A 23,299-nucleotide genomic window follows, 5' to 3' on the forward strand; every position below is an offset into this window, starting at 1 on the left:
TCCAAAGAAAAATATTCTGTACTTTTACACTCTTTAACACTGTAAAATTATTCCCCTGACAAAAAAGTCTGCATTTATTCTTCAAAAATTGACTATTAAAAGAGGTACTCTAAAAATCAAAGTTCACTACATAAGTGAATGCTTTGAATTTGAAGAATATACAGTGATCAGGTCATAACAGATCTATTAGTTTTTCTACCAAAACATAATATATCTTTTATTCCTGTTAATTTTATGATGTTAACTTCGGATTTGTCCACATTAGTATTTTACTTCAGATAAGGAGCATGCTTTGGAATCTCCCAATCTGCTCTACTTCCTGTGCTTTGGTTCACATTACACTGTGGTCTTGGAACCATCAAATTGGATTCCTTTTAGATGACACCCTCCTACCGGTAATGGGTACTTGGTCCTCTGGGCCAAACTAGAGCTAGTCCAAGGAAAACCCTTCAGAAATGTATACAGAGCAAACATGAGATCTTCAGCATAACTTGTTCTGCTCCACAAATCTGCTCCTGCCAGGCTGTGGGATGTGCCAACGCAGATACACCTCCAGCTACCCAACATCCCAAGTGTGCTCTCTGCTCATCACAGCTTCAGTGCTGTCAGGGAGGCTCCACCTCAACTTCAGGCATAAGCTTCAGAGTCTCCGTAGTCATTTAGTGTGAGCAACTCAAGTTCTCTTTCCAGATTCATTAAGCACAGCATATATTATCCACTAATACTGCACCAATTGTGAATGCTGTCACAACACACAAAAGAAAATTTACAAAATTCCATATAAACAATAATGAGATGGTAGCATAATGCAAATTTGACATAGATGCTGCCTGCCAGATGATGCTGGAGTACTGAAACAGAGCCCCCAGCACCACTGGGATACATCAAGTAAACATTCGGAAGATGCTTCAGTCTACCATGTGAGCTCTCACATTTCTGTTCTGTAGATGTGGCTTCTTAGTCACTTCCCACTCTTCCTTCTCCCTTCTATAGGAAGGGACAGCTCTCCCTTGTTGCCAATCAAACACACAAAGCAACCAGAAGTTCTGTACTTGGCTGTACTTAGCATAAACCTTTTCTCTGGGTGTTACCAGCAGGAGACCCCCTCATAAGAGAGAGAACAGGAAATGCTTTTGAAAGAGATCTTTGCAAGATATTCCAAGGTTCCTTTATCCTAGGTTGCAAAAGAGAAGTTAAGAGTAGTAACTGCAGCAACTCTAATTTAATGCTGCAGGTGAAAAAAAAAAAAAGCATTTGGTCACACCTGTAAATCCCACAAGACAACATTTAATTGAGTCTATTGTCATTAAAATACAAAATTTTAAAAGAGTAACTTAAGAAAGATTTTTATGTGAAAGTTTCAGCAAAAAAACAGTTAGAGCTTCTCAGTTGTATTTTGAAAAGGTGGGGACAGAAAAGAACCTGACTTTTTTTATTATTCTCACTCAAAAATTCCAAGAACTATTTATAGACAGCTCTAATATACTTGGCAGCAAGCAGTGGAAACTGGAAATCTAGCAGAGACACTGGCTCAACTTCAACAAGATTCCTGATTTTAAGCACATAAGTAGTTCTATTCATGTCAAACCCTATACTTCTGCCCAGCCAGGTATAAAGGAAGGTACTTGACTGACCACTGCCTGCAAATTGTTCTGAGGTGGTAATCTAGTGCAGCACTTGAGAATAGACAGAGAGTAGAAGAAAAAAACCCAACAAATGACTAAAGTTCAAACAGTAAATACAGCCTTTAAATTACAGCAGAATCTCAAGTAACTTTATAAAAAAGATATGGAAATCAGAGGAAAAGGAATAGACAAGCAACTAGGGGGAAATAAAAAAAGCAAGGGAGACTATACTGCCTACCCATCCTTAAATGAACTATCTCCTTTATAAAGCTGAGGTGCCTACTCTTAACTGAGTAGACCCTATCATGAACATGAACCTAACAATTTACCCTATTTGAAAACATTCCACTGCCATATTACTTGCAAATTTAGAAAAAGCCAAATTTTCTAGCTATTTTAAACAGCTATGTTCAAAATTAAAAAACTCAATTATTTTAACAAAGGACTGTTCAGAGCCTTTGTACATGTTCAACTGCAATAACTATTCTTCTGAAATTCCACTCCAGATACTAAAAGTATTTCATATTTGAGAAGTGCCAGACTAGGGGAAAATTTTGATGTGTGGGCTGCGCAGTGCTTATATGGAGGGGGAAGAGCATTTCAGATTTGATTCATACTCTTCACATGTTTCATATTTTTTATCTACTATAGTTTCCTTAAATCACTGTTGCAGAAAAAAAAAAAAAAAAGGTTTTTGTTTTTTATCCATGGAGGTTTAGATTGATTTCACATCTTAATTCCTGACAACTACAGGAACAAATGGTATTAGGCAACAGTCTACATACAGCTGGTATATTATACTAAAAAAAAAAAAACCAACCCAAAACACAACCAATACCAAACCAAGATTTCAGGCCTCTATTAGAAGTTAGATGGTAAAAGCAGTGCTTCAGATCATATATTCTTAAGATATAAAACTGCTGGTTATGCTGTTTTCTTCAAATTATTTGATTCCATTACATCTTGAAAAAGTGCTAACAGAAGAAACAAAACCATTATTCTTAAATTAATAACTGCAGCCATCATAAACCTATCATAAGCCTGCAGAAATTTAAATATTATCTGCTATTACCCCATGAATCCCTACCAGGAACCCTCAAAACATCCCAGCTTCTAGTTCCAGATGACAGCATGACTCAGACTTACAACTGTTGGTTGTTTTTTTTTTTTTCCAAAAAAGACTTAAGTAGTGTAGGAGTACTTGGTATTGGGGGGTGGGGGAGAATCACGAGGATTTTTGAAAAGAAAGAGAACACTGCTCCACTGCTGCATATTTATTATGAAGCCTACATCTCCTGTGACCAACAACACAAAACAGAAGAGAAAAACACTAGCCATATTGGAAAGAAAAAAAAAAGAAAGAAATCATTGCCTAAGATTCCAGAAAATAATGGTTTCAAAACCCAGAAAGCTCATTGGATTCATAAAATAAAATTACAAAATCTATTTATTTTAAGTCTTTGTTCAACAGAAGGGCTAAGTTGTTACAACTCAGGCAGAAATGAAGGAGGAAATTTCCTACTTCTGACCACAGCAAAAGCAGAGGACTGAGACATCTAACCATAATTTCCAGATTTGCTAGATTCTTTCTGGAATATTGGCCTGAGCAAACAAGGGAATGCTGGAGTCAAGAGCATATACCCACTGAGCTTCAACTCTGCCTTCATGAAGTTAACAACAATAAATTAGAATTAACTGCAAAACATCACAGCTGCATTCACTGTAATGATATGACTGAATTAAATGCAAGCCATTTACTGGAAAGGGTGATGAAGCAGCAGCATATTTACATGCACATTTTGCACATATATCAAATATAAAAATCATAGAAGCACAGCATGTTTATTGCATCTAGGAAAGATATCCTCATTTGAAAGATAAAACTGTTTTTGTCCCTTCTTGCTACTTACTACCAGAAATAAAACTTTGACAACCTTTTATACTCTTTAACATGTTTTGGTTTCTTTCCGACAGAATTAAAAAGTACTGCAGAGTTCCCAAGAAAGCTTCTTTTCTTTAATTTACAAAAAAAGTTCACAGAAACCACAGACCTTGCAAATACTTGTGCAGATTTGTTTATGCAAAGTCTGGCAACTGGAGTTTTTAGACCCCTAGCACTTATTCAGACTAAAACTGAACTTAAGACAAAATATTACGCAGTCTGCCCAGCTGTCTTCCAGTAATACAGGACAGAGTCTCTGTCGCTTATTAATGCTTCATTGAACTAATCAAAGTCTAGAAGTAACTTTGCACAGTTTAACTCAGCACACCATCACTCATACGGACTGCAACAACACAGTAAAAGGCACAGTCAAAGGAGGGAAGAGCTCCTAAACAATGCACTTCTTGCCTGCACTTTCAACACCTGTAAAACAATGCTTTTAGTTAATCTCATGCAAACATCCATGTGCAAAATTAATTTCATTATTTATTATGAATAATTTTATCCACTTTAGTTATAGCAGACAGAAGTGGAGACGTCACTGAGTTTCAAGGGAACCACAACATGCAGATGCTTCCATTCTTACTGTTAAAAAAGACATTCAATCCACATAGCTCCTTCTCTACTGTTGTCAGCTTCAAAATTTCAACCACTACGATAGCAAAGGCTACTAATTAGCTACACTAATCTTCCAGACTTGCCTAAACCATGCTGTTTATTAAATATCCTCAGGACTTAGGAAGAGTAAGAGATGAACTTGCTATAACTTGCCAGTCATAACATACCGCGTTCCTCAAAATGTACCATGAATTGCTTCTATTCAAAAAAGACAGACATTAATAGAAGACAGATTGCCTGCAAGATATAAAATTGATTTTACTCAAATTAATAACTTCTTTAATTAAGAATCAGATCTTAAAAGAGCCAAGGCATTCTCCTGGTACGAACATGCGTGCACCCATACCTCCATGAGTATGCTCAGCAATCATGCAGGAATTCTGTGCGTGGCACCCTTGCTACTTTTACATTCTTTTGTTCAAACAAACTAGTTTCATCAAAGCAAACAACTGATAAGGGAAATAGCCAGTACAACATATAATCCAGTAAAACTTAACTTTCTCTCTAGCATTTCATGCAAGACCTGTGTACACTTCAAAAAAAACTCTGCTACAGCTACCGCTCTGATTCAAGTCATTGATTCTAAAATAGGAAACTTCAGAAAGCCCCATGGATATTTTAAAAAGTCTAGAAGTAGTCTGTATGTATTTATAAAAATAAAAAACAATAGACAAAGAGGTGTAAATTTCTAAGATCCAAACTGATTTCCTCCCTCTCTTTGGAAAGCAGATGATTTTTTTTTTTTGAACTTCCATGTTATGTGCTATTAATCCTGCGATTCTTGTCCTGCAAGAATGATGCTGGTGCTGTAGCTTGCACATTAGCATTGAGTACACCTGTAAAAGAGTTTAGTACCTTTTATTTCAAACAACATGCAGTCTCTTAAAAACAAATTCGCAAAAATGTTTAGAGTCTTCTTTATTTGGCTCATGATACCTGTAAAACACAGTAACATACTACTGCATTTTTTCATATCAGCACAAATAAGCTTTTATCATGATTATAGCTTTATTGTATCAGGAACTGTACAAACAAGAAAAACAACTCTTGCTCCACAGAGCTCACTGCCTTGTGAAAAACCACATGTTAGATTTTTATCAGGTAAAGAAGAGGACAATAAAAAAGCACAATACATAAAACAATTGGAAATCCGAGCCCATCAGGTGCCAAAATATAATCAAATGGCAGTGCTTTATAGGAACCACAGCAGAGTTAAGAGGGTTAGAAGAAAGCAAATATGATGGCTTTGTGTTTCCCATGGACAGATCTACGCAGGAGGTGGGAAGCACAAAGGAAAAGAATGGCTAAACTTGAGTAATGTTAATAAGTGATAAAGCTATTGGTACTAAAGAACCACTGCAGATCAACAGGATAGTAAACCCAAGCAAAACAGAATCTTGACTTACAGCTATCCTGTGCTAACAACTCCTCGTTGTGCCTCACCTTCCTCCTTTCCCCCAAATCACTCAGAACAAAGTTCGAAACTCTGAACATCAAAGGTAAAGGCTTGTCCCTGTCCCAAAGTGGAAACTTTGGGAAGCATTTGGGAAAGTCTGAATTACAGTAATTGTGCTGGAGGTAGCTATAGAGACAGGAAAGCTTATGTGAAAACAGTTGTAAAATAGTAATTGCAATACAAAGACAGTTAACACTGCCCCCTTTATATGCAATGAAAAGTGCACATCTGACAGCCAGAATACTTCTTTTCCCATTGCACAGTACTGCAGGGTACTGGAGCCTCTTGCCATGGGGATTCCCAGTAGTTAGAAAAAAATAAACACAATCTTCTACTATAAGGAACTAGAAACAAGAGTGTTGGATAGTACTGTGACTCTTGCAAAATGAAGCAAAGAAATCCTTTCTGTAGGGTTGAATAAGCATTTGTATCGACAGCCAGTTAAGGCAGCTTCAATCCAGCAGAGTACAGCACGCTTTCAAGACAGCCATAGCGTACCTAACATTAGTCAGAGGCCAGAACAAAGTTTGTTTCAAAACACTCAAGTATATCATTTCCCTGCTGTCAAATCACATCCCCAAGACATACAAATTACTGCTGGAAAACTTTAAATGTGTTACAATAGACACACAGCTAATTTACTATATGGATTTCGGTTTGGGCTTTTTGCAAGGGGAGTATTTGTAACAGAAATTAAAAGATCACAATGACTTGTAGATGCCATAGTGTACAACAAAGGCTGTCTGTATGACCCTAAATGCACTTTCTGTGCCTACTCTCAATAGAACCCATAAGAAAGTCTTCCATTGTATGGGTCACAAAATCCCAAGTTCTATTACATTACAGTAGCTCTAAGCATGCAAGAGAAGTCCCGCATCCTTCAGCTTTATCTCACTTTTTCATAACACAGAATTTGAACTGCATCCTGCTTTCCCTCTCAAACAGGCACAGATGTTTCCACCCTGACTCTCTGTCAACCACATACGCATACCCCAGTGCAGCAGAATCACCATTTCAATTGAAGAACTTTGCAAGAAATTGGAAATGCCTATAACAGTCATGATACACGCTTTATTTATCTCAGAGTCAAATAAACCCAAATTTGGTGTCTCATTGCACTCTGAACCTTCACGTTTTAGATGTAAGTTCATGGCAATTTATAGAGCAAATAGATTTCCGAGAAGTTAGTTGAAACACGGACATCTGCAGACGTGTGAACTGGCCCTTTCACTTCCACCTAATGTTACTATCTTAATGAAAAAACCCTATACAGATGACAGACAGAAATAAGCTGCCACCTTTCACTGAAACACAAACATACTTGGGACATCCCCCTCAGCTTCAACACAGCTGGCGTGAGGCTGTTCTCACGCTTACCCACATGCCAGTCCCCCAGGCAGAAGTAGGAAAAGGGGTTCACACATGCATGTGCTTCCCAGCCTGTCCAGGTTCTGGGATGTTCATCAAGAAAACAGAGTGCCTCACACTTCAGTGCGCTGAAAAACCTTATGAAACCCAGGGAGGGAAAAGCAGGGAGCCATGAGCAAGTGTGTACACACACACACTCACTCTCTCTGACAGAGTTCCCATGACAAAAGCACAAATAGGAAGAAAGGCTTAAAGGTAAGGGGAATGAACACCTTGGAGAAGAGAATGTGATCTAACAGGTGTTTCCAAAATCCTTATCACCATTTATCCTGACGGTCATAATTATAATTACCTTCCAGTATGCTATCCCTACACCTAGTACACCTTATCTCCACTTTTGCCTTGATACAAGCTCTTCCTGCTCATCTATTCCTTTCTTGACCAAAAAACATTCTCACTACACATGTTTACATGAGTCATTAACTTCCTTCCTGAGAACCGTTTTAACAACTTTTTTTCTGCACTCCAGCTTCCTAAAAAAAAATAATATATGGCATACTATACCAAAATGTGTTTCAACTCTTCCTCTGAGGAAATCCCTGCCAAGGATCATTCAGATAAACAGCAAATGACTGAAGGCCAAGTTACATAAATACTGTCCAGCCCTTTGTCCATCCAGTTCACAACCTGATACTCCAAAAGCCACTTCAGTTATTTAGTTTGTGCATATTCACTGTTATCTGGTCATCCGAGTATCAACTTGAGCCTATTTTCCTATGGATCATGCAGCATAAGAGCAGTTGTGCACATCTGCATGTTTCCTGCAACTTCCAAGTACTTTGAACTATTTCTACCACATTTGGCCAGTTAATAAAAATTTAAAGCAAAAATTACACATTTTACTTGTGTTCCAACGTAAAGGTTTCATTGAAAAATTTCTTGATACTAAATGTAAGAGATTCCACACAGAATACAATAATCCATGACAAAAAACGATCTGTCTGCTTTCAATAAAAGATAGCTGAAGGAGCTCTCTAAGTGGCAGCTGCAGATCACCACTAAATCATTTAAAGCAGTCTGCATCCATTCATTTAAGAAACAATAGCCGAAATATACAATAGCCTGTGCTTCCTATGAGAAGACGATTGGCATTTTGGGGATGAGAGAAATTAGTTGCTAGTCACATTTGTAAAACCAGACAGTAGTTGGAGATTTAAATAAAGTAGAACAGACACACTGCTCTCAAAGTAGCCTATTTCCAGTTCCACAACAAAAACTCAGCAACTGCATCTTTCCCAAAAGAGTGCTGTTTGCATTTAAATACTTTAAGATCACTCTTCACCCTTTATCTTTCCTGTGAGGGGCAGACTAGTCTGTCTAAACTGAGACTTGAGACCTCTCTGAAGAGCAGTTCAGACCAGTCAGTCACATTCCTCTCATCCCTTTAATAAGCTTGCCTTTTCCCACACTGACTCTGCCTTAAGTTAAGCCAAACCAAGACTCCTCACTTCACAGACCAAATCAGCCTAAGGACCAGAAATGTGGAGCAACAAACTCAATTCATGCACAACTATGGAGCAGCTATTTATTTTCTGTGCTTCAGCTTCTACCCTGCAAACAATACTTTACAGGAACACTGACAGTGTGAGGGGTTATTAGTCTATCTTAATACTTAAACCTCAGATAATAAAGAGCTTCTAAGCAACTACACAAAGAATATTTTAAAAGGAAAATATTCATTGAAAGTTTGCTTCCAAGCAAGTCATATCAGTAAAGCACAGTACATTTAGATGCAAGCTAGGTTTATAGTACTCTTTTGGTATAAGCCTATTTTTAAGAAGAAAGCTCTGTACCAGCAAGTCACCACTTGTTCCTTTACAAACAGACATCACATATGAAGTAACAGCCAACTAGGGAAAGAAACTCAAACAGCAGCTATTTGTTGGGACACTCAAATTCAACCTGTGTATGAATGAAACATTATGATTTTTTGAAGAAAGGGATGAAGAATGTTTTGGAAAAATAGCTATGTGAAAAAGATACTAGTTTTAATGTTAATACCATTTACCAAAGTTGACAGGCAGTTGTATTCTTTTGGATGTAGCTTCTTTTCAATTTGCATGAAAAGCATTGTTACACTTGTGCATTGATGAAAGCAGATTACATCCCTTACAATTCCTTACTGGCAACTCTGCCTAATGAATAATAATAAGCCACAGTTTAAGTGCATTGGTTTCGCTGTGTGTTGGCTATTCAAAAAAGGAAGAGGATATCACTACAAGAGGTACATTTCTGGGAAAGAGGTATAAAGGAAGTCTGGAATATTTCACAGTATCTGAGTTTTCCATTCCTCATCTTTTATTGATAGTATATACATATTCTACTTTCTAGAACTAGGAAGTACTTTCAAGTTGATATAGATTGCAAAACTGAAGAGCAAGGCTTATTTGTGATAAAGTAGATACTATGAAGACAGAATACTTGCAAATTCTTACACTGTTTATACTTCACCACTGATTGTCATCCACTTGACTATTTACTTGATTTTCCTTTCTGGATCTTTTGCAAAAGTACTCTGAGGTTCAGCACTGACGTTACAACTTTTACATGGATTCAGTCATTAGCAGAGTTGGGGCACCAAGACAACGTGATTTCTTCAGAGATCTGTGCATTCACTCTTGAAGTATTTTAGCTGCTTCGGTTCCCCAAAGGTAACTATTAGGCTTGCTGTGGCTAAAAGCAATTGTACAGATGGCATTCTGTTGGCCTTTGTCCTCTCAAAGCAAAACAAACTCTATAGGTTTCTAATGTGGACCACCTATAACAGGGATGAATGTCCTAGAATAATCCTGGGTGGGTAAAACTTCCAAATGCAGCTTTGTATAAAGATTATTTTGAATTAATAAACACACAACTAAAGTTCCTATGGTCTAAATTTCATTGGTTATAATTATCAAACTGCAGTAATAATTTTACTACATTTTTAAAAGCAGTTCATTTTTATTTGGCTTTGATCTTACTGATGCCAGCAGTAAAATTTAAACTGATTGCAACAAAGCACAGCAAAGTCACAGCTGAGTGTGGATTAAAATTCCACACACTCCCCCTTCCAAATATGTATATACATATCCAAACCAACCACAGGACTTAGAACTACTTGCACAAAATCATATGCACATTGGAAAACCAAAGATTTACCTTGATTTGGTCAAGTTCCACTGACACAGAATTATGGATGAGGTCAATGACTAACTTTGCCAAGGGCGGGCTAAGGCAACGGTCAACAAAACTAACAGGAGACAACTTTAAGCACGAAGTTAGTCTTGGCTTAGGAAACAAAACTGCGGATTAATGACACAAGTTCTGAGCCTGCCCTACACAAACATGCAAATCCTATCTCTTGAGAAGTTAAACTGAAGAATACAGTACTTGGTAATATTATTTTTCTTTTTTAAATAATCATAACCATGCTACAACACGGGATGCTTTAGTCTATACTGCTACAGAAAGGTTCTTAGGCTCAAATAGCTATGTTTTTCCTTTATAAGGCATATTGCTTGAGGAGGAGAATGGGTAAATTAGGCTTCAGTGCACTAATTCAGCTGTGAAATAAAGGGTAAAAAATCACATATACAGGCAGACATTCCACTCTATTAAAAGCCAACCTGCTAACAAAATTCAGCACTTGCTCCTACACCCTTTTTAAAGGGAGGCATTGAATTTTAAAATAGCAAAAAGTGTGACATAGCATGGTGACAAGTACAAGATCCATGTCAGACATAATGCCTACATGTTCAAATCTCTGTTTATCTGCTTTTATATAATGAAGTACATGGCTCATTTAAGTACACATCCTTCCTGTTTAACAGCAGATTTCCAGATATAGGGAGAAAAGCAGACCCAGAACAATGGAACCCCATAAATTACAAAACACAAAGTCTTATTACATGTCTTAAATAAACTAAAATACCTTCAGACACTTCAAAAATACATCAGAGTACACAGTATTTCAGTATAGGCATGGAGGAGTCGCTCAATAAGAATCTGACGCCATGATCCTTATGCTCATACAATAATTTATAGATTACGTTCAACAACTCACAAGTTTAAAGCTAGTTCAGACTTATTTCCATCAGAGCTCATCTCCCTTAAAAAAAAAAAAAAACAACAAACTGCTTGACATAGTTATTTTACTTGAATAACATACACATGCCTGAAAAACTGTGTATATTTATTTCAAATTAGGTGCTTTGAGCACTTTCTTGGCTCCCAAGTGTGCCGTATGGTCAGCAAGTGGGATCTCAGATTAAAAATTTAAATTCAGCTTTATTTTGGTCATTAATCATTTCTGAAAGCCACTGCATTTTATGCCAAATTCCTTCATGTCCAATGCTCGAAATGGCTACATCCAGAGTTCAGATCCACCTCCTTTGTAAATCTACAAACTAGGGACAGTTCCAGAAAACTAGTGAAAGACATTCAAACGTAGACTCACTCACTTGATTCCCACACAAGTTTTCCTGGCCTCCATGCTTTTAATTAACATTGTAGGATAGATGTACAGCCGAATATTTCATGGCACTCATTCCAAAAAGTCACTATAAGGCACAACTAGAATTTTCTGTTAGTTAGGAATGCAGAGGGTGGTCTCTCAACCCCCCAGCCATGACCTTAACTTTTCACTGTGGGCTAATGTGCCCTGGGAGATATCATTGCATTGGACAGTTTGCAGCACTGCTGCTCCTGCTAATCTGCACATTTAGAACACAGGATCTTTTATTCCATGAAAACTCCTCATGGATCCCCAAGGCACCTCACATAAGCTGTGTGGTTCCAACAGAGAGTGGGGAAAGAGGACTGTATTCCTCACTAAAGCAAGAGGATAAAGTTACACTCTTTCTCCCAAGCCTTATTCATCTACAGGGTAAAGGCAAAAGGGCTGTACAAGCAGTACAGTCCCAGATTTCCACAATGGATGAAGAAAACCAGAAAGCTAGTACTGTGAACTTAACAAGAGATTAGTAACACTAACACTCAGCTTTGGTATACTGGATTGCCATTTACATGAGAACTGTGATACCACTGAAGCTTTGTTACAGTGTGCACAGATGACAGGCACAACAGATAATTTGAAATCAGGGATTGGAGTGAGACAAGCTAGACAACACCTAGGCAACAGGCACTGGAAGCACAGTTAGCTGGATCAGCAGCAACACCAAGGTCAGTAGTAACTGCACTCTAGAAACATACAGCTCCCAGGCACATCCAGCTAAAGCTGCTAAAAAGGGCACAATTGCCAAATGCCAGTATCAGCCAGAAACAGCAACACATGGCAGGGTCACAAAAAAGGATGTTTCAAAACACTGAAAGTCATACACCAGGTTACAAAATGCTCAAAAATCTGTTTGTTCATGCACTTATTTCCTAAAGCACAGGAGAATGCAAAACTTAATCTTTCTGTAACATCCCCCTGCCTGAGAACACTTGGAAGGCCTGAGAGCGAGACCTCATGCAATTCCTGAGCTTCTCCTGCATTCAAACCCCTTTTCTTGCTTTCTGGTAACTCATAAGAGTAACTTCTTACACTGATTAGATGCTCACTCCGCCACCAAAACACCACTTAAAATGGAAGGGCTGGTTCTCTTTCTCCCTTTCACGTGCACAGCCTCTTAAATAGCTGCTCTCCCAGGCAACTTGGCTTCCTCTTCCACACCGAACAACAGTTCTGCCACCTTTAGCTGTGCACGTGCCTTCCCAAGATGTCCCAATCTTTCCCTCCCTTGCCATACCAGCTCTCCAGTCTTCATGAATACCTCTAACCACAGACACTAGCTAAACTTCAGCTATGGCACTGGTTGCTCTTTCAGTACCTTTAGATAGGAATCATAAACAACGGAAGGTGCTCTGACAAGGGAAGCCATTTCTACTTATACAACTACCCAAATCCATCCCAGACAGTACTTCCAGCTGCATGCCTCTGTGATCAAGAGACATGCGACTGATGATTTTATCATTCATCTACCTGACTCATCAACACGCATCTCTTTCAGAATATTTAAACTGATATTTACATCATGGAAAGGAGAAATGTTCTGTCTCCATAGGTACTCTTCCAAGACGAGTTACAAATATTTCCACAAGGTTTAGAGACACATTTTGCATTAAATCCTTGTGCGCTCTCTCTGAGCACTTCTTTAGAAGAGAGCAAATGGAAAAATGTAATTGCTTAGCACTATAAAGAGCAGACTGGAGTAAATACAACAATATTATTAATAGAACAGCACGTTAATTAGGACTCTAGACATTCTGTTTGGAAATGACTCTGTTGATCTCTATGTGCAGGAAAAAAGGAGGGGAGAGTTAAAGTCTCTGCTCAAAACCACGTGATAAGAGGAACACATATATATATCTCAATTTGTTTACTGCATGTGACCTATTCATTATCTGTCTCAGTCCAAGTTACTTTTGGCTTTTACTTTGCTTTACTTGAAATACTCAAAATACAATTTCATAGAAGGAAAACACCCTGCTAGGGTACACTAACTCACTGGACTCTAATGCACTCCATAAAGTGTAGGAAAAAGGCATTAACCAAAGTCTTGTGAAAAGTCATATACAGCTAAAATCTAGAAGCCACAGCACATGAATGTAAGCACATGCCTTCTCTCTACAAGACGCATCAACGAGACTTCCATTTTCTGTTCTAAACTGCTCACCTTCAGTTACTAAAAAGTTCTTTCTAAAGGAGCAGTTCCTTAAAAGAGTAAGATCTCTAAATTTTTAAGAGACATCACTGACTATGACTAACTTCTTAATTTATACAGTGTTACTAGTAATAAGAGAAACAAAATCCTGTTTTTTTCATGAAAGAATCATTCTTACAATCTGTACTTTGAGAAGGACCTATCTATGTCTCCCAATAGGTTCATACAAAGCTGGAGTAATAAAACCAAGTTACAGGAGCCTCTAGCAGTCATTTTTTCCTAACTTTTAAACACAAGCAACTTCATTACAGACTTCCACCACATGCCAAGGTGTGCTCACACTGCTCATTAGAGGATCACTCTCCTGTTTTCCAGCTGCAACTGACTTAAAAAGTCTGCTCTGGTAGCCAAAGTCAGTCCCAGGGGCTTCCACTTCGCAGAGGAAACATCTCGGAGGTTAAAGGAAGGGTAGTCATGAATTACAGACACAGTCAGATGAGTGGAAACATTCAGTTCACATCCTAATACATAGTTCAAGTGCATTTTCCACTTACTGAGAAACACAACTAGTTCACTTTCATTGCTTTGCTGAAAGTTTATAGATTACTGTAAGAGTGAGCAAGTTCAGCTTTCTTGCACACCAAAAAATTCCATAACCAGCTAAAGGTATCTGGGAAAGTACTGACAAGTCACAAGATGCTTAAATGAAAACAGAGATCATCTTATGACAACTCAAGCTACTAAACTAAATGTTTTTGTGTGATGACTTCCCCCTCCACCCCCCTTCAAAATATGCTCTACCTACAAGCTTTCTTAAATTTGGGGGCGCTCTTATTCTTCCTTGATTACTTTTGATCCAGTAACAAATAAGCCAGGGGAAAAAAAAAAAAAAAAAGAGATTCTAAACTTCTTTTTCCTGACTAGTTCCAGAAAGTTGTTCCACACAAAACAGATGAGCAAGCTATACAGGAACTGCCTCATAACCTAAAATTCAGAGTGTCAGATAGAAGAGCAGGAAAAAAAAAAAAAAAAAAATCTACCAGATAAATATGCTTGCCTTGCTAAAAAAAGACATCATCAACATGTTAACAATGTAGCAAAAGTTATAGTATATCCAAATTTAAAGCATCTGTTTGGAGAAACAAGTCAGAACCACAATTTAGAATAGTGCTTTTGAAAGTATTTGCACTGATCTGTCAATTACGCTAAATTTAGTAGTTTAAACTTAGATACTCACAAGAATCAATACTACATATTTCAATGCAACTGTAAACCTCCACGCAAGAAAGCACTAGTGAAGTAACAACTGCAGCAAAAAATCAAGTGTAGAAAATAAAAAGAAATGTAGTCAGAAGATCACAGTTCTTCAGAGTAGGGTATCGTATAGCCTGCTACAAACCACTTGGAGCATTTATTTCTACTGAGGGGATAAACACAAGAATTCAGATCTACAACTAACTCCCATAGTATCAAAAGCATTGGTACCTAATGTTTTCTTGTAACCATGTAAACTACATAGGCTGAATCTTCACCAACCAACTGACACCTCCATAATAGTAGTGCAAAATGTTACAGATAGTAATTCCAAAATGCATACAAGCCAAAAAACACCCTGGTTGTTGACAAATCACACTCTTTCAATTAATGTCTAGCTAGATATCTTAGCTGTTCCAGTATTTAACCTCATCATTAACTACCCGGGACAATATAAACTGAACACTAAAACTGGAAAAAGCAGGGACATCTAGGAATGCAAAACCACACTATTTATACAGTACAAACAGTACTCATGAATTTTTAAAAAATTGTAAGGAAATTAGTGAATTATACTTAACAAGTATGAAAATAATATCTACAGCTTGGGGAAACTGAGGCATACAGTGAAAGACAAATGATGTGTAGAGGGTTGTAGCTAACAAACCAAAGATACTAAGTTTAAAAATTTGAGATCTGTTAACGAACCACAAGACTGATCATAATTGCAAGTTTTAGCCAGGACTAATATAAAGCAATGTATTTAGGACTTAGTTGAAAATAATACCCATACAGTTTACATCTATTTGATGCTAAAATAGGAGTGACTAAAGCAAATGAGTCAAACACATTCAACTGTAGGGCCCTTCCAACACTAACCCAGCAGAGCTCTTTCTCTTCTAGCAATGACAGAAACAGACAAAAAAGCCATGCTAATTATATGCTTTGCTCTGATGACAGGAATGGAGTCAGGTGGCTACTGTCCTGATTCCAGTTACAAGTACCTCTCTGCTTTTCCTCTAGCTGATGATGTTCTCATTTAATGCATAATAACAACTTCACTACCTACCTTAGATAAAATTTACAAAATCTTTTTGCTACAAGGTTGTCTAGGATGTGGGTTTTCTCTTCTCCCCTTGAATGAACACTGCTTTAAATATTGTCCACGTGACCTCATAGATACTTTGCAGACCTAACTGTGGCTCTGAACAGGCAGTTGAATATATATGTACTTGCACAACTTGACATATTATCAACTTATTAGACAATATATAAGTTTCTATGGCAATAAAATTAGGACATTTTGCACTTCAAGGACTACAAAACCATTCTAACAAATTAAATGCATCAGTTTTGCCAATAAGATGATTTACAGCTTAGCAAAATGTATCTTGTTGAGTGTATCACAAAAGTATCACTAAAGAGTGACATTCAGGAGTTTAAGGTACAATAATTTATTAAGCCAAGCCATTCCTTCAGGACACTCTGTTCTGGCTTTATAGTTCAACTTCTTCAGAAAATTAAATAAACTGCCTGGCAGACTATTTGCTTACATAATTCAAGCTATTCTTTCAAACAAGGTGAATGAACCTGAAGAATGATTTATTCTTCCTCATACCATCATTAGCAAACTGACATGCAAGTAAAATTTGGGTCCTGACCAGTGAACTTCTATGACAATTTTACCTGCCTGACCTTAAAATCAAACGAACAATGAATTATATGCATAATCTCAAGCAACATTTGTACCACAGAAACCTGGAATGGCTCTAACCTAAAACTAAGTGTTTTAAAGCTTATATAAGTGTAATATATCTTTCTTTAATGGGCCACAATAATGGCAATTGCATTGCAGTCCCAGTAGTAACATACAACATTGTTTCAACTACAATTTTTGGGAATAATCACTTTCTGACCTCTGCTAACGTTTCTTGGTCATTGGTGCTTCAAGAAGTACTCACTAAACCCAAACCCATCCTGGACATAAGGAGAATTAAGACTGATCTCTATCTACCCCCACTTCTACCTTTGAACTGTTTTAGTCTCACTGTTCTACTACCGTAAATATTTTTCTTTGATACTCATTACATCTAGTGAAGCCAGAAGCAGGGAAATTTACCTACTGTACTACTGCACTGACTACTATCAACTGCACAGAACACTATAAAGTCCCCTCTAGTCTTCTGTTCAGTGGGATAGAAATTCAAATTAATATATTGGAGTGACAAGTATAGACTATAAAAAAAGATGACTTTCCAAAAATCTGAAGAAACAAAGTACCCACGCTTCTTGACTCCATTCCAAAGGAAGGCATGTCCTAGCTTTTGCACTGTGCAACCTCAAGAGACTTTTCATAATGCAACCTCTGCTCTGGAACACCAATCCCTCCCAAACTGGTCCTGAAAACAATGCATCACAGTACCAGTAAGATATAAACCATCATCCTGCCAAGGGTTAAATAAAAATCAAACAAAATCGTAACATTAGGAATTCAGTTCTCTAATCTAAGCTTGTTTTTTATCAAGAAAACAAGTTCAGATCCATTTGATTTCTAGTCAATAAACCAATCATCAAACTTTGATTTGAAAAACATTGCCCTCAATTTCTCAAGCGGCATTTTTCCCCTAAAGAAACTACTTTGCACCACATACAGTTTTGTTCTCAGCTCAGATAACTGCTAGGGCCTTTGAGACAGGCAGAAATGTCTTCATACTTGTCCCAGTAAAAACCAAGCCAGGATTATATAGACACACATACAATCGTTATTTCTTGGATATAAAACTCTCAAGCAAACAGGAAGTCCAGACACATTAAAAATAAATACCATTGCCCAACACCCCACCAAGCTATAATTCTCGTTAGTCGCTGCTAGTCCAATATTTCACTCATCAGTATTCCTCCTTCTCAAATTTTTATAATTATAGTCATCATCAGAAGGAAGGTTTGAAAAATTCGCTAACTACAGGGAAACAGAGGAACATTCTCTGGAGAGCTCAATGCCCACATACCAACCTTGGTAAATTTAGTATTTTAATTAGTGGAAAATTCTGGATATTATAGCTGTACAACTCCTTAATGGAAGGCAACCAAAGTGACAGACCACTGCCTTTCCAAGTGTGCATTTACCTTGAGTACCGCCTATTGTATTCAAAGCCATAACACACAGTAACATAATGATATCTACAAGGCCCTGCTCAGGATCAACATTACAGCCCAGAGCTCCGCTGTCAGCACTGCCTTGACCAAATTCATGCCAATATTAAATTAGTTTAGTTTGGAAGAGCTAAAAGCAGTTGTACAGGAAGGTAAAATGTTCTAATAGTGAATAGTTATGGCTCTCACTTCCTTCTTCCAAAAGAAGCAAACAGGAGAAACCAAAATGACAGCTCGAGATAGGGCTACACTACACAGAGAATGCTTGCCTTCATTTTGGATGCTCTAGCCTGGGAAGGAGAAAGTGCCTTTCCTTCAAGCAGTGACACTGGTAAGAACTTCAGACATTTGTTACAAAAACTGTTAGGAGAAACTAATCCCTCCTGAGGGTGCAGCAACACACTGATCAAAATTGGAAGCAGTTTCTCCTTCTTGGCCATGCTGATAATGGATGGCAATGTGTTTCTCAACAAGGCAAAAGAAACTTATGGTGCCTTCATCCTTGGTTGAACTTCGGAGAGCCTTGATTAAAGGTCTATGAAAGATGTTATTCAGCAAGAATTTTATTTGGTTATTTTTTCTCTAACTAAAGATTGTGCTTGTGGTTTAAATTTTTACACTGGAAATGCTGACAATACTCCCTAAGTATTGTTACAGCACCACACTCCAAATCTACTGAAGTCAGGCTCATGAAGTATATCACAACAATTATAATTTTTACTTTTTACTTCAAATCTCTCATGACTATCACAAACAAATACGTAGTTTGTTAAAAACCTTCACACAGAAGTTAAATCTCTCAAGCACATTAAGTATACAAACATAAGGACAGCTTAACATATCCAGACTTGAGATTTTCCCCACCAGTTCCTGCTCTACCATAAGCCAACTCTTTTCCTGTTGCGCTTTCACTTTAGCTTCTGAGATATCAAATTTTTAACAGCCTATACAGATATGAAAACCCTTTTGCTTGACTTTGTGTGCATTTAAGAGATTGGTCAGTATCTCGCTTAGTTAAGGCAAGTAGGCCCCCTCAAAAATTAACTTATATTAGCGTAATTATTCAGCTACAGGTACTGGCGTAACTGTAGTTCTGTTTGAAGAAGCCTACCTTACTTCCACTCATGTAAATACGAAATGTTCTTACACATTTTCGTGGTACATCTACACTTAAAGAGTTTGATCTGATCTTCCCAGCACAGGCCCATTGGGCTGGGCAAACCCCTTTACACAGACAAGCCTGCAATATTCCATATGCTCAATCATGTGTTTAAAGCAAAGGCACCTACTTAAGAAACCGCTAAATCAGGGCCCCTATTGCCGTCCTCCTCAGGGCAAGGCACATGCCCAGCTCTGTGCCAAAGGCTGCTTCCCGCATCAGGGGCCCACGGACACAACCTACGCTCGAGTTTGTAAAACAAACGCAACTCCATGAGAATACATGTGACAACTCTCATTGCCAAGTATCTGCGTTTTGATCTATCAGGCATTACTGGGCCGCTTACATACTGTAAAAGCCAACATAAGTACATTCCCGAAGGCATTTACACGAGTACTTTTCATCAGCAGTTCTGTTCAAAGATGGGTTTATAACCACCCACGAAATGCCACTCGGGTATGAACCGAAAGCGGGCTGAGCAGAAGCAAAGCCCCCTGGAAGGGCTTCCAGGCCTGCGCTGATGTGTCACCAACACACCCCGCAGCGCCAGCCCCGTCCCCGCAGCCCCTCGGCCCTCTCAGGAGCACGTCCTGCCCCCAGACACCAGGCCGCGTCCGTCCCAGCCCAGCCGGACGTGGAACATCTCCCAGGCATCCCCACCACCCACAGACAGCGATTATTCGTGACTCAGAGGATTTGGGGCTGGCTTGTTTGCGTGGCCCCACGCCAACTCCAGAGTTCCCGGCAACGTACATCTGCGAGAAAGCCGAGGGCAGACGGGCCAAATCCCTGCCTCAGTTTTAAGGAGTTCCCTGAGGAGATTTCCGCCCTCCCCTATAGATACCAAAAAACCCGGAGAGTCCTGGAGCAGCCGAGCTCGGAGGGGAGGACGGCGCTGGGGGCGGAGACGGGGAAGTACCAGCAGGGCCGCCGCCGGGAAGGCGGCGGCAGTCCCGGGGCGAGCCGAGGGACCCCGCCGCCGGAGGCCGGCCGGGAGAAAGGCCGCTTTGTTCCCCCGCGGCGGGCGGCCGCCTCCCGACCCGGGAGACAGAGGCGGACGGCGGCGTCACTCCCCCGGTACCTACCACAGCAGGAGACGACGAAGAGCAGGAGCTGCGCTGACCTCCAAGCCGGGGAGCCTTCTACGCTCCCCCAAGGGGCCATAACACCAGCCCGCAGGGAGGCGACGAGGAGCCGGACCTGCCACCGCCGCGCCCCCGACACGGAGCCGGAGCTGCCGCCGCAAGAGGGCCCGGCCGCACTTCGCCCACCGGAGCTGCCGCCTCGGGGAGCGCTAGCGGCCCGCACACCCGCGCTTCATCCGCCCGCCCGCGGAGCCATGAGCCGCCGCCGCCGGCCTCGGCCTCCTTCCCCTCGCGCCGCGCCGCTTCCTCCTCCCCGGCTGGGCTCCGCCGCGGCTGCGCACTGGCGGCCCGAGCGCATGGAGTCGCTCCCGGCAGCGGCGGGCCGGGCGGGCGCGCGGGGCGGAGCAGCGGCCCCCAGACGGCGGGGGAGGGCCCGGGCCGCCACGCTCCGGCGCGGCTCCGCCCCGCCCCCCTCCCCTCCTCTTCCGCCTCCCCCTCCTGCGGCGCCGCCGCCAAGGCAGCTGGGTTTCGGCCCGGCCCGGCCCGGCACGGCCGGGCCCAGCCCAGCCCAGCCCGCCCCGTCTCGGGAGACGGCGCCGCCCCCCTCAGCCGAGGCCGCGTCTCCCGGGGTTGGGCCCCGCGGCCGGCGGCCTGCCCCTCCGGGCCGCGCCGCCGACCTGAGGAGGCGTCATCCGAGGAGAAGGGTTCGGGCGAGGGGGCGGGTGGACCTTCCCGTCACTACGGCGGCAGAGCAGCCTGCATTCCCGGCTTACACGCAAAACAACCAAGTGGGTCTTTCTGTGCTCCGGCTCCCTGCCCTGGAGAAAACCTCTGTGTGTGCAGTCAAACCCCATCTGTCCAGCGCAGAGACGCCCCGGCAGCTGGCGCCCGCCGTGTTTCTGACCTCCAAATCTGCATTTTACCAGCGACACCGAAAAAAAACTACCGAGGGAGCAAAAAGCATAACTGCTGTAGATGCTAGCATCCAAAATTATGGACCCCGTAGAAATTCCTTGGGACGCTTTCTGCTCAATTACGATTGCTTGTCTTTCACCTTTTAATGACACCATTTCCCAGTTGCACAATTATCGATTACTCTCAATTGTTTAACCGAGTTTCAAAAGCAAGTGGGATTCACAGGGCAGCTTCTGTATTTAGCTTGAATTTTGCAGTGCTTGTTGGAGACTGGGAGAACTGTTTATTGCCTCTGTTCTACAAGATCAACTGATCTACTTGAAAAAATATTACCATCCCTGAGAAAAACGAAAGTTAACTTACATTGGTAGGGCTTCCTAGTTACACCATGGGAACAGGTGTGTTCGATCAGACCACAGTTCTTGCTCTGCGAATGGTGATTGCTATGGGGAGTGCTCTATACTATTTCTCCTCATTCCACTTTTTTTTTTTTTTTTAAAAAAAAAAAAAAAAAGAATCATTTGGCTTGGAAAAGACTGTTTAGATCATTGAGTCAAACCGTAAACCTAGCACTGCCAAGTCCACCACTAAACCATGTCTCTAAGTGCCACGTGTGCACATCTTTTAAATACCTCCAGGGATGGTGACTCCACCACTTCCCTGGGGAACGTCTTCCAATGCTTGAGGACCCTTTCGGTGAAGAAATCTTTCCTAATATCCAACCTAAACTTCCCCTCGTGCAACTTGAGGCTGTTTCCTTTAATTCGTTGTCCCCTGGTTTCTCCCATGTTTATTTCCTAATCCCCATCTATTTGGGAAGGAAGAGAAGTACATTGGGGGGGATGTCTCTTTTGGGAGGGAGGAGAGGTTTATTTAAGGGTGAGCATCTGGATGAATTTGCAGCATTAAAAATAGCCACCAAAGAAGGAAGGTAAACCAGATGAGCATGAATGCTTTCCAACACAAGTTGTGGCCCAGGAACACCCTGTACTAGAGATGGTATTATTGACTTTAATAATCCTCAGTGTATTAGTCCCCAGGAAATTTGTCCAGCCACAGTTTGAACCTGTGAGGGATGTGACTGTTCACCTCTCAGAAGCCATGAGTATGCATACAAAATTAACACTTTAAGGAAGAAGAAAACAACCTTCGTTTATAGGTTTATACAAATAAGTAAAACACCCACAGTATTTTAGCCAACAACCTTTCTGCTTGCAAGTCTAACCAACTTCTTCAGTGAAACCCTATTTTCCATGCAGTGTATCCCATTCCTTTTTTTGTTTTTATTTATTAATAATTAATAATATTAATAATGGGGCACTGGAAGGATGCTCAGGAGCTCTGGTCTGTAGCTACTGAGAGAGGCATTACTGCTTTTATGAACAGACGTCAGACAGAGCCTATGAACACACGGGGACTTCTAACCCTCCCACAGTAATTATAGCTGTACGTGCTGCGTGCAAGTCCTTACTGGAACTTGTTAAACTCTCTGCCATAGGGTTAAGTCGACATTAAACAAATCAGCACATGATCCATAGCCTTCCTCCGCTCCTCCCAAAGTTATTTTTGTCTGTCTAGTTCAACCCAGTTTCTACCACCCAGTTGTGTGTATTGAGAGATGTGATATGATTCTCTTTCCATAGATTTTAGTTGCATAACAAAGAAGACAACTGTAATTATCTTTTCAGATTAAATGCTATTCCAAACAACCCAGATACCTCTGTTGGTGAAACTGCTTTCAGTCACTTGCACGAACAAGTGGCTACCCTTTACTATGTACCCAGGTTGATCATTCATGGCAGCAGAGAGCAAAGCGTCAAACGCTGGCATCATGGACTTAATTTCAATATTGTCCTCAAAGAGGTAGAGCGAAGGATGATACGCAGAAGAGTTCTGCCTCGATACTAAATGAGCTTGGCAAGCCAAAGGTGAGATACTGAAGTAATGATCTAGAGAAAAAACACTCTGCAGGAGCTGTTTGCCTGCATATGTGATGAGCCGGATCTTGTAAGTCCAGGGA

General features: G+C 40.4%; 1 protein-coding gene across 1 annotated transcript in view; it reads right to left on the bottom strand.

The window, feature by feature from the left end:
* LRP12 (LDL receptor related protein 12) overlaps nt 1–20,443 on the bottom strand; it is a 52,577-nt gene extending 32,134 nt beyond the window's left edge. The window contains exon 1 of the mRNA XM_086465054.1: nt 20,365–20,443. Within this exon, the coding sequence (XP_086321180.1) occupies nt 20,365–20,443 (79 nt within the window). The remainder of the gene's footprint in view (nt 1–20,364) is intronic.
* Between the last annotated feature and the right edge of the window lie 2,856 nt (nt 20,444–23,299).

Source organism: Leptosomus discolor, chromosome 5 (genome assembly GCF_034619465.1).
Source record: "Leptosomus discolor isolate bLepDis1 chromosome 5, bLepDis1.hap2, whole genome shotgun sequence".
NCBI lineage: Eukaryota > Metazoa > Chordata > Aves > Leptosomiformes > Leptosomidae > Leptosomus > Leptosomus discolor.